At 34.0% G+C, this 12,919-nt stretch overlaps 1 protein-coding gene across 2 annotated transcripts in view; it reads right to left on the minus strand.

Annotated features, from left to right (window-relative positions):
• Positions 1-1,430: 1,430 nt before the first annotated feature.
• Obp73a (Odorant-binding protein 73a) overlaps positions 1,431-12,919 on the minus strand; it is a 28,790-nt gene continuing 17,301 nt past the window's right edge. For both annotated transcript variants that reach the window (XM_023162238.2, XM_023162239.2), the window contains 2 exons: positions 5,434-5,590; positions 1,431-1,786 (listed from right to left, as the gene is read on the minus strand). In XM_023162238.2, the coding sequence (XP_023018006.2) occupies positions 1,701-1,786; positions 5,434-5,590 (243 nt within the window). In that variant the 3' untranslated portion in view covers positions 1,431-1,700. The remainder of the gene's footprint in view (positions 1,787-5,433; positions 5,591-12,919) is intronic.

The raw sequence follows: 12,919 nt of genomic DNA on the forward strand, positions 1-12,919 counted from the left end.
CAAATTGATATCTTCCTTCCTTTCTTTGGAAGATTCTCTCATCCTTATTTTTGTATCAGATGGAGTAGTAGAAAGCCAAAAACTTTCTTTCCCACAAATTTCATATTCTGTTCTGTTTCAAACATTTTTTTCGTTATTGTATAGATGCAAACTGTCATCATTTTATATATTTAGATAATCAATTAAGTAGTAATTGAAAATCTAAACGAATTTAAATTATGCAATGTAGTTTTTTACAATATTATTTTCGGAATTTGAAAATAAAAATACTACTGTGAAGATAATTTCATGGGCTTCTAAGTGAACCTATTGTCATGGTTGAAGAGAACCTACCACGGCCTACCGGGCTGGTGGCCGTGGTTGATTGGAAGTACCAAAACGTTTCGTCTCCTACTGTAGTAGAAATCATCGGTGGTTGATTGTTATAAAAGACGAAACGTTTGTTACTTCAAGATCCATTCGACCATGGCCTACCAGCCTGGATTTTGGTCTTACTTGAAAACTTAGGGGTGACAGTTACACTAGCTTAGGGGTGGAAGTATCGAAGATAAAAATACTGAAGAAGAATTTCCATTTTGAGTTAAAAATTGACTAGTTCGTTTGGCTACCCTGTATATACACTACTCATGTAACATATTTTAATACATCCACTATTTTAATAACCAGTAATTATTGCAAATCTACATTATTGAACATTTCACAAAAACCCGGAACCTTTAACGTTTCCCTGACTACTGTCTCGTTTTTTTTTTCATCCGATAGTTTCTCAATTATCAACCCTTTAGGGAAATAATTCTTTTTTGACTGTCCCTAATAAATAGAACGACGTCGCTCTTTCTTTCAGCTGATTTATTCAAAGAATATTTCTAAAAATCAGTGAAACGATACATTAAACACCGGAGGTTGAACAAAATCAGCTATTATGGAAGTCCTTCAAGGTCGGAACTCCTCAACCTTTTTCTCCTCTTTCTCGAACATGTGGACTGTGTCATCATCAGTTTCTAATTCCTACAATTCTAATCTTTTTCATCCTAAATCTTTTATATCCACGCATCGGAGTCCTCTTGGAGGCGGACTTGGATGTTATATTAAATTTTAAATGACTTCGTCATTTTTATTTTGTTCATAATATCCTTCACTTGAGATACATTTGAGGTAATTTCTCAATTACCGTAAATCAACTTTCACAATTGAAGTATAATTTTCTTTTTTCACCAGTTGTTTGAGCAACTGCTCTGACCATGAGTCTAAAGAAGAAAATAATATTTTTAACTAATTTTATTTCATTTAGTTTTTTAGCCAATGAGTTTGAAAATAATTCAATTACCTGAGTAATACATTTTTGAATGTTGGGGCAGGAGTTGAAGAAACCAGACCAACAGCTGCAGAAATTAATAGTTTATGAAAACTCTGGGAATAAAAAACCGAGCTTAATAGTACAAAGTGGTTACTGGTTATAATAGGTACTTGGTGAACGCTATATGAATAGAAAAGGAAGGTACTAGTTTCAAGTCATAGAGAAATATTTCAATTTTTGTTTAAGGTAATTCATTTTTACTCTTGTAACAATAAATAAATAACAAATCTTGGATTAGAATTTAAACATTTTTCATAAATAATTTTTATCGAGAGTTCAATGAAACATATTTACATACGAACATATAGTTAACAACCACAATTAAATTTGATAATTAATTCCACTACGGCGTCTGTCCGCAGTATTTCCCAATATCATCGGAGACACAGTCGAAAACATCGTACGCAATATCACACGTTTTCCCATGTTCTGAAAAAGAAAAGTTTAGATAATTTAATCAGAAAAACATGTGTCATTAAAAGTTGGGAAATTGAGGTTACGTGTGTGACAAAATGAAATTAAATGAAGAATGATAAAAGGTGTATTATTTCTCATATATTTACAGTATTTTCAGTCATATAACTCATAGTTTAATGGATTGTATATACTCGTCACTTTTTTGACAAGATGAGTATGACAAAGGAAATTGTCAATCGATGTATCTTGCCATGATGGAGACTTTAATCCGTAGTATATACGGGATATCTCAAATAAAAGTGGGCATGGGCAAAAAACGGTCGGATACTTCAAAGTTGTTTTTGAGGAGCGCATGTTTTCCTGAATATTTTAGTTTTGAATATGCAACCGTAAATTTGCATCTCATTTTGAATGTTATTCAATTGTTTTTAGTGGTATCCCTAGAAAATAAAAAAGAAAGTACAAAAAATTGATTCTTAGAGTTTGGTTTGGAAAGGTGCAAACACTTGAAAATATGAAATAATTGATATCAAGTGGAACATAAAATGGTACAAATTTGGTTTTATATGACTTGACCTATATTCAGGGCCGGATTTAGGGGAGGGCAGGCGAGGCTACTACCCGGATCCTCCACAGGAGAGGGACCCCTAAAGTAAAGATAAAAAAAGTATCAATATTTTTGACGGGTCAGCAACTTTTCCGTTTTTCCTTCCAAACATTTTTTTTTGCATTTTTACTAAGAATGCTTGCACAAACATAATAATATTGTTATTGATATATCTGATTGCAAGTTTCCATTCACTATCAATTTTTGATTTGATCGAACATTCCAGTGGAAATACTTTTTTTATATGTGATTTGTATCCGTGAGTTGAAGAGAAACATAATAAGTGAAAAATCCGAGAAACGGTTGATCCTGCAGGTCAATAAAATCACTTCTATTGATCGCGTCGATTTTCGCCTGCTTCCCCGATGAGACGAGCCGAAGGTTGACACGAACATTATTGAAGAAATAATAATGGACAAACTACTATGTCTTCTGGACCACGTGAACATGAAGTATTTGAGTGTGCAGACGTTTTGATCATGATAATCTAGAGTTAATAAAATAACATTGAGAGGTGACGTAAAAATAGCATATTCCGGTTGAAACGAGCTACCCTGAAAAAGTTATTTGATATTGATAATATAAAAATATCATGGAACATGTCTAGTTTTTTTTTCAGGGGGACCCATTTCTTACTTAAAAAATTAACGATTATCAGCCACCGACTCTCCACAACAACTCTCATCTGAAAAATTTTAAATATAAATAATAGTCGAGTGGCACGTCAATTGAAATGTATTTCAATTCTGCATCCAAACCTGTAAAATTTTCAGACCTCTAATATTTTCGGAAAAAAATAAATTCAGTAGAAGTTCAACCTCATCCAGCTTTGTTGAAAACCACTTGATTCTCAGATGAATGTACCTTTTATCTGAATAGACAAGTAAATCGAAACTGCAGTGATTCAAATATAATTGTGGAATGCCGAATTCACACCCAATATTCTAAAAAAAATAAATTTTTGGTCAGTACTTTTGTTTAACGTGTTTAAGACCATTCTTCTTGAAATAAAATCTGAATGGTGAAGGATATTTTAATTTGTTGTATTCACCATATTATTAAGTTATGCCGAGCATTAACAACGCCATCCAGTCAGATCCTCTATTACGAAATAGGGTAGTTTTTCAACAATATTGGACTTCCCCTTATTGCATAATACCAGTGTAACAGTTCCTTTATAATAACTTTTCGGGTCGATGGAAAGATATGTTCTACAGAAAGGCCACCCCAAAACCAGCAGAATTGTTTTCTAATGTCATGGTGCTGCAACAGTTTCATTTTATTGGTATTTTACAATTACTCCCAAAACGCTAATTGATTATATTAGACCAGCCGTGAACACAATACAGTTGTAGGCAATAAAAGTGTTTTATAAATTTGTCTTAGAAACGTTTATAAAATTAAATTAAAAAAACCGTTATGAAATAGTCAGGAAATTATCACACAGCAGCGTTTTTACAACTAACATATAAAACATATTGTCATATAAAAGTAAATTGATTGTAGCAGTTTTATAGCACTTCTCTGCGAGGTTTGTATGATCTTTATGAAACTATTGCAGGCTTATTTTATAACTGCTTCCTGTAGCTTTAATGAAATCATTTTATTGAGATGCTTTCAAACACAATTTTGTTTTTATTACCATATTGTCACTTTAATAATAATTTCCCAATTATTTTATAATATCGTATATTTACTACAATTCCAAAACAATAAAATAACTGTTATAAAATCAAACTGCTGTCGCGAATATTTATTTGCTGTCGCCAAGAATAAAATTCAGCATTTAAGAAGAACCAGCTGACATTGATTTTAGAGGTCGTGTAATGAAGTAAAATTTGTCAGTGTTATTTGACTAGCCTTCCGAATAACTATATACTTGAAAATGTCGCGTAATATTGGTCATTGGAAAAAAATGGTTCGTTTTAGACGAAGACCCACGAAACCTATTGTTTCAACTTTGTTCTTACTTAAAACAAGTCTTCTTGACAACTTTTCAAAATAACCTAACAAGGTATTTTCGGAACAAGAATTTACCTTGGCTTTCATTTTCCAGTCCATAAAGTTTCTGTAAACGATTTCATATTTTTCTCTTGTTGTGCTTGGTAGCAAATTATTGCAAACATATATCAATTTCTGAATAATTTCTGGAGGTGTATTTTCCAACTCTAAATTTTGTATTCCATTATATTCAATATTTAATAAATCTGAACTGTTTATACTATAACAATCAACAATAAAACTATTTTCGTTGGGTAAGATGACAGCAATAATTATATAATAATAAACTATATGTTTATCAATAAAATTTAATTCGCAGTTAAAATAGCAATATTTGAAACACAAACAATGTCTTTAACGATTTTATAAGTACAAAAGTGAAAACATTTAACACTTTTTTATTTTATTGTTATTGTTTTGGGCTGCATTATATTCTTGGGACTACTAAAAAACCCATATTAAATTGTGTTTCAATTATTTCTCAAGAAACTTCACAAAACCACTTTTAGAAAAATTTTATAGTAACTGCCGTAATGTTTATAAAACTGTTTTGTAGTGTTTGTAAAAGGCCTTACAGAATATCAATAAAGACTATAGGTAATGTTTCATAAAACAGTGCAAATTTGTTACTTATAGCTGTTTTATAAACACACTGAAAACATTTCTTTTGGAATTTTTGACATGTTCGTTGTTATGAGAACGGGATTGGTTTCACATATAAATTTGATCCTTGAAAACTGAAGTTGTTTCCCGATTTTTTAGTCTCAATATCAAATGATGTAGTTCTGTTTGATGTAGTTCTGATGTAGAATTCTGGGTGGCTGGAATGCATTGTGTGTTAGAAAAACACCAAGAAAACAAGAAAGATGGTTTCGAGGGAGGTTAAATATCTTTCATCAGTCCTCAGTTGGACTGGTAGCTACTATGTAGTGAAACGCGTATTGAATATGAAGTTTCATTGTGAAAAATTGTAATTTATATCATGAAAGTAACATGATTTCGTGAAAGTCAGTGACTTCAGGCTTGTACAAGTTTGTAGAACTCTACTTACCAGATATAGATTGAGGAGTGATCAAATGCTTTTTCTGAGCGTGATTCACACAATGATCTACTGCCTGCATAGTTGCTAGAATATAGTCTTTTTGGGAAATTCCTTCTGTATAAAGACTAACCAGTCCATCAACGGTGGGGAATCCTTCTTCGTTCACCTTCAAAGAAACAACATTCCAACATTATTCTATGATGACCTTAACAAAGCTGAAGTGTATGCACATATTATTACGATTTTCTACTTCTGTCAGTGCCACTTCAGATATATATTACAGTTGTTTCGATATAGTTAAGTTATTCCATTAGTTAATTACTCAAAAGAGGAGCTCAATGGATTTTCTATTGAACCTTAGGGAAGTTGAACTAAATTGCCCGAAACTATCAAAAGATAGTGATAGTGATTGTGGAACAAGCAGATTCCATTTAATTTTTTTAAATTTCACAAGCTACCGTTCCCCAAGAAAGCGAACAGAGTTTATCTAAAACTTCTCAGTCATCTTTATAATTAAGGAAATCCTAGGAGTGTTACTCTATTGGAGAATATTAGATATACATATGACATGACTCCAAATATTTGAATAGTTTTAAATCAAATCATGGTTACTTCAATTCCAAAACATAGAAACACATAGAAATCTTTCTTTGTGGAGGTCATTGGCATGTGAAACATTTTTGTTTTCAATTCCTACATTTGATATGAAGATACTTTTTCAAACTCAGAACGAAATTTTCTATCATTATATCAATTTACATATTATAATAGGGTATACTATCTTGTTATAGAGAAAGTTCATGGAAGATTGGTTGTAGTGACCACTTAATGAGTAATGACCGAGTTTCAATTATATAAACGTATTGCGTAACATGTACGTGAGGAAAGATCAGGAAAGAGATGTTACGGTACAAGAAATGTTGAATGTTCAACATTCTGCTCGAGGATCTCCCATGAGGTCTGAGAAAAAGAGGTGAAAGCGGTTAGAGGAGGCATCTAATCGACTTGAAATTTGGTTGGTGTTCATTATTCCGGTGACATTGCTTATTCAATATTTTTATAATAGAAAAAAAGATGGCAGTGGAATTTTGAGATTGATTGTCTATGAATAATTGGTGAGTAACGGTATTTTGCAAACTGTCCCATGTCATGGGCGTGGATAAAAAAATAGTTCCCGCCAACTTGGGATGTCTGCCATATTGAATTTAGAGTGACGACATGTTATTTATCGTATTTTTTCACCAAATTCTTCCATTTGGATATATTTAAAGACGTTTTGTCCAGTGTATCTGACTCTTACCGCAGTAAAGAAATATTTATTGAATTTACTATTTGCGGCAGTCCTTTTCCAATGATTTTCATAGATAACCGGAATAGCTGTAGATGTGATTTTATATCCTTAGCATTGAATACTTTTTTTGTCGAAGCAGAATGTTTTTTTTTCAAATGCTCTATTTGTATCTACTTAGTTATGTTAAGCTTGTCGCCCACTTGTTCAGCACAGCACAACACGGCCCGTCCCGTCAAAATACTTATAGGATTGAAACAATGAAAATGAATGGACAACCGCCCACTAGCCCGACACGGCACAGCCAAGAGCACAAAACAGCCACACATAGAACGGTAACGGCAATGTTGACGACAGAACCACTTTTCTCAGCGCCTCCAGTGTTTGGCAGCCGAACCTAAGAGATATAGCGCGAAATTCAAATAGTGGCTGTTCGCATTTTACTTTTTTGTTGAAACTTTTCCTAGAGATCAATTACCCTAACACCAAACTGATATTTTTGCACTCGACGCGCGTTTCGCTAACAAGGTTAGCATCTTCAGAAGAAGAAAATTGATACAGTATCAATTTTCTTCTCCTGAAGATGCTAACCTTGATAATGAAACGCGCGTCGAGTGCAAAAATATCAGTTTGATGTTAGGGAGATTGATCTCTAGGAAAAGTTTCAACTGTTACACCACAGGTTCCAATCTCATCATTTATTGTTATTGTTGCTTCACTACCGGTCAGGTTTTGATTCCACAGAAATCATCTGGGAAAAACCTTGACCAATCAAAAATATCAACAAGTGAAGCAACAATAAATATGTGAACTGAATTACCTCAAATTATGATCAACCATATTTATTTTCAGTTAAATTTGTGTAAATGTGGTAATGAAACTATATGAACTCAGTTCAAAATTTATTGGAAATACGTAAACCTCAACTTACACTAAAGGTTTTTCAATAAACGATTCGTTTTCTTCAAAAATGTTTCATGAGCAGACAATATAATTGGATCAATGAAATCGCTGTTTGTCTGGGTGTTCAAAAACCTAATGAATTTTTTATCTCTTCCCCTAGTAACCAAATTGACTTTTCTACACCAAAAATACAAACAGCATCTAACAATCAGATGACACAGTTTTGAATCATTGTCAGAATGATCTGGACAGTTGACTAGGTTAAAGGATAGTTGCTCCAGTATTATTTTCCTCAAAATTTGTGAAATATTTGTAAAATTACACAAACGTGGTATCAAGTAAAATAATCTAGTTACTGATTGGGAAACTAAAAAGGTTAAAACTGTTCCTGGTTTTATCAATTTTGATTTTGGATACTGTCTTCCTTCAACAAAATCAAGATCCTGATCATGATCCCTAAACAGCATATTATTTTTACAAAACGTGCATATAATGGACTTCATGATTTTTGTAGGTCAATGTGTTGACATGTTTGACCAAATTCTGAAAATTCACTGAATCTGATAGTTTTTTAGCAGCATGAAGTTTTTCTTGATACGCTTGATACGCTTCTTTGATGAATCAATGACTCTACTGTAAAGATGTTTGGCTCTGGGGGTTAAGAGAGACTGACGACCAACTTTGAGATCTCTCAGTACACTGTTCTTGGTTTTGTATCCTGAAATAAATAATAAAAAATTATCTAGACATTTGAAAAATAAATTTTAATATCATTCAACAATTAAGTTCAATAGATATTGTGAATGGGCCCCTTACTAAGGAAAAAGTTTAAAAATGGTATTAATGATGAACATTCCAAAATTTTTCTATTCAAACCTTGGGTAACACTGAGAATTTCATTTCTGGAAGGTGTCCAGCATGACGTAGCTGGGAAAGTTGATGTTTTCTGTTAGGTATCACCTACGAAAAATTAGCTTCATTCTTATTATAGACTTTTTCATTTCCAGAAAACTATTTCTCAATGTTCAAAAGAAGATGTCCAAAAGTAAACTTTTCCTAGTTTTCGTTTGCAATACTTATGGTGCACTCGAAAAGTGGTTAATCTAATTGTTGTTTAATAATGAGAATATGATGAATAAGATATATAAACTAGAATTGCAAGATATCGAAAGGAGTAAGGATTATGCTTACTTACCAGGAAGAAATAAAACAGGTACAGCATGTCGTTTTAAACCTCTTCTGCTAGTAATTTTATCTTCAACAGCGAAATGTCTGTCACAAACTCGTGAGTTACAATAAATTGTCTCATGGGGTACATTGAAGAGTTCTTTATTGTTTATATTCTTGAGCCAAACATCGAAAACAGCGGGGTCATCTTTGGGAAACCGATGTTGACTACTCTTCCTATCCTCACAAGAAGGAACGCAGCACTTTTTTCGATATCGTTTATGTTCGGAAGTACTCATTACGATAAATAAAAATATGAAACTGACAGTACACAAGCAAAAACACAATTTGAAAAGGAAAACAGTCCCAAGCCATATTTATACATTATTATCACAACAAATCTAACGAACGTCCTACCTAATTTAAGTTCATTCGTCTTCTGTAAACAGTAACTTGAATCATGCGGGCGCAGAAGGCACGTGATTCATTACAGAAAACTGGAGAAAACCCCGATAGTGTCGCCATCCCTGGTTTGGCAGCCGCGTAACATATAACCAAGTGTTCCCATTTAACTTACATTTCTATGTGTGGCTGTTTTGTGGCCAAGAGCGTCCGCCGAAAGGATTCCAGCTCTCCGATCCTGACCGGCAAATAACGGTACGTGCTGTGATGGACTGGCCAAGTGAGCGCGTCGCCGGCCAGAGCTTGCCAGCATCAACTTGTCCAAACGTGTCTGGGAAGTTTTTGTCACTCTGTTTTGCTATTCCATCAGTTGACAGCCCGGTGTCAGACGGTACCTCTGATGATGAATTGAGTTGCTCGTTAAAGCAGGCTCCAGAATATCCAGAAGTTCTGAAAATTTGCCTAGAGTCATTCGGAAATACTGGAAAAATTTCTCCTCGTCTTCTTTCAGGTCGTTGAAAATATGATGAAACTCTTACAGATTTGACCTCTTTTGATTAATGGGATGGATCCACATACTTCTTTTTTGTGACTATTTTCTTCTACATTCAATAATGCGGCCACTTCTTCGTCAGAAACACACTTTTGTCTAGTCCGAAATGGTGTAATAGCCGAAACTAGTCACAATAGTGACTAGTTTCGGCTGGCCACACTAGTGACTAGTTTCGGCTATTACACCATTTTCAAAACTAACTGATTACATTTAAATCTGAGTAATTTATACCTAAGTTGCCTATCCTATCATAAATAATTTGGTACCTACATTTTGTATACCTGTGATAACAAAAAAAAGCTTTTGATATAAAGTAGGTTTTGGGAACTGGATTATAGATTCAGGAGGGGACTATTATTTATTGCAAGTTGTTCGTTGAGGACAATAGAATTGGGATTTTTCTTTGACTTGTTTATTTCCATAGATTCCAACAGATTCATATTTTTCCCTTTTCGCACTTGTGAAGGATCTTTAAATTGTCTTTATCTATTTTATGTTTCGAATTTTGCAGGTGTTCGTACATTAATGATTTTTTATCCGAAATAACATGTTCATGGTACCTTGTATCAAAATTTCTACCAGTTTGGCCTGTATATATGGCGGGGCATTCACCACATTCTAATCGATATACACAAGATCTCTTCCCTTTGTCTAATTTAGGTTTGGCATTGAATAATCTGTTTCCTAAATTTCCGTTGGATATTTAGGATGTTTGTTGATTGAATTTTGAGAGATAATTTTTAATATTCTCGGAGATTCTACCGGCATAATTTATACTAACATATTTGTGTTCTGGTCTTGTGGAAATTGAATATAGTTCTTTCATTATTGATTGTTGTTTATTAACTAGAGTGGTAGGTATTTTGTTGTTAACTGCTATTTGTTTAATGATTGCGATTTCATTTCGGAGGGTTTCATCAGAAAGGGGTATTGTGAAAGAAAGGGTATCATTGACCTGAATGCAGACAATTTCTGTGAAATCGGGTTAAAAGGGTAGACTTCGATGGTTCAACTAGACAAATAAATATCTCATTACTTGAAATTCCTCAATAGTCTGCACGATAAGATCAAATTCACCGTAGAAACAGAAGAGAACAATTAGATAAATTTTTTAGATCTAACAACATCAAAAAACAATGATAAACTCGACTTTAACATTTTCCGAAAAAACACATTCACAGACTGCACAATACCTTTTGACTCTTTTAACCCGATTTCACAGAAATTGTCTGCATTCAGGTCAATGATACATAGGGCTTTCACAATACCCCTTTCTGATCAAAACCTCCGAAGTGAAATTGCAATCATTAAACAAATAGCAGTTAATAACAAAATACCTACCACTCTAGTTAACAACATTATAATGAAATATCAACAAAAATCAATAATACAAGCTTGGTTGACAGCCTACTCTGTGAACTTGGAGAGTCACCTTTAAAGCTTAGAAGACATGAAGTGACACTATCATATGCAACCAGCGACAAGATCATCAAACTCGACAACCCTTCATTTTCCATTGCAAAATTGTAGAAATGTGGAATCACCAATGGTCTCAAAAACCTTCCAAACTTAAGGAAATCAAGGCTACATTATATCCTTGGAACAACAAAGCAACAAACCGCTTCCATCAAGTCATAATTACCAGATTCAGACTGGGCTACACTCGCCTTACGCATGAACATCTATTGAGGAAAGAACCGCCACCAAAATGTTTCGCATGTGAAGTGCTTGTGACTGTTAAGCATGTTCTGGTAGAGTGCCCGCTCTTCGCAGTTGAGAGACTGAACAATAAAATCCCCTCCAAACTAACTGAAATTTTCCAAAATACCAATACCAACAATATTGTTGAATTTCTCAAAGAATGTAACCTTTTATTCAAACTGTAATGTAAAGAACTGCATGTTTTAGATATATTTTATATGTTTGCCGCTAATAGCTACGGCTGATGCGGTTTTTTCTAAAAAAAAAATCAATAATGAAAGAACTATATTCAATTTCCACAAGACCAGAACACAAATATGTTAGTATAAATTATGCCGGTAGAATCTCCAAGAATATTAAAAATTATCTCTCAAAATTCAATCTACAAACATCCTACACATCCAACGGAAATTTAGGAAAAAGATTATTCAATGCCAAACCTAAATTAGACAAAGGGAAGAGATCTGGTATATATCGACTAGAATGTGGTGAATGCCCCGCTATATATACAGGCCAAACTAGTAGAAATTTTGATATAAGGTACCATGAACATGTCATTTCGGATAAAAAATCATTAATGTAGGAACAATAATAGTCCTCTCCTGAATCTATAATCCAGTTCCCAAAACCTATATTATATCAAAAGCTTTGTTTTGTTATTACAGGTATACAAAATGTAGGTACCAAATTATTTATGATAGGATAGGCAACTTAGGTATAAATTACTCAGATTTAAATGTAATCAGTTAGTTTTGAAAATGGTGTAATAGCCGTAACTAGTCACAATGAAGAAATAGCGTGGAAAATAGACAAAAGTGTATTTTTGTAGTGTATCCTCAGTGAACATGAGTTTCCACAAAATAAACAAGTCGTCAATCAAAGAAGTTCTTCGTCAGAACTGCTAGTGATAAATATGTTTCTGTAACTGCTCGATGCCAACTGAAATACCCTTGAAATCGAACATACAGCATCTTCAGTATGCTGGTTGTAGCTGAACAAGTTGGCGGTGCTACTACCCGTCGCCCTCAAGCGACGGTCATCGCCGTGCTGTACTGTGCCGGACAAGTAGTTGAAAAGCTTTATAGTTAAGCTTGTTGTCCAATTGTCTGGCACAGCACAGCAAAATTCGGATAGGATTGGAACAATCAACTAGCCTGGCACGGCACAGCCAAGAGCGTTCGCAACTGGAAAGGATTCCAGCTCTCCGATCCTGTTCAGCAAATAACGGCACGTGCTGTGACGGACTGGCCAAGTGAGCGTGTCGCCGGCCAGCGCAGTGCTTGCCAGCATCAACTTGTCCAAACATGCTGGGAAGTTTCTGTCTATCTGTTTTGCTATTCTATCAGTTGACAGCACAGTGCCAGACGGTACCTATGAATATGGACTGGGAAATATCGTGTTGCATGTTAAGGCAGGCTCTAGAATATCCAGAAGTTCTGAAAATTTGCCAGAGTCATTCGGAAATACTGGAAAAATGTCTC

Source organism: Leptinotarsa decemlineata, unplaced genomic scaffold (assembly GCF_025532065.1).
Source record: "Leptinotarsa decemlineata unplaced genomic scaffold, Ldec_3_MD MMD2_tig00000505_RagTag_RagTag, whole genome shotgun sequence".
In the NCBI taxonomy this organism is placed as follows: domain Eukaryota; kingdom Metazoa; phylum Arthropoda; class Insecta; order Coleoptera; family Chrysomelidae; genus Leptinotarsa; species Leptinotarsa decemlineata.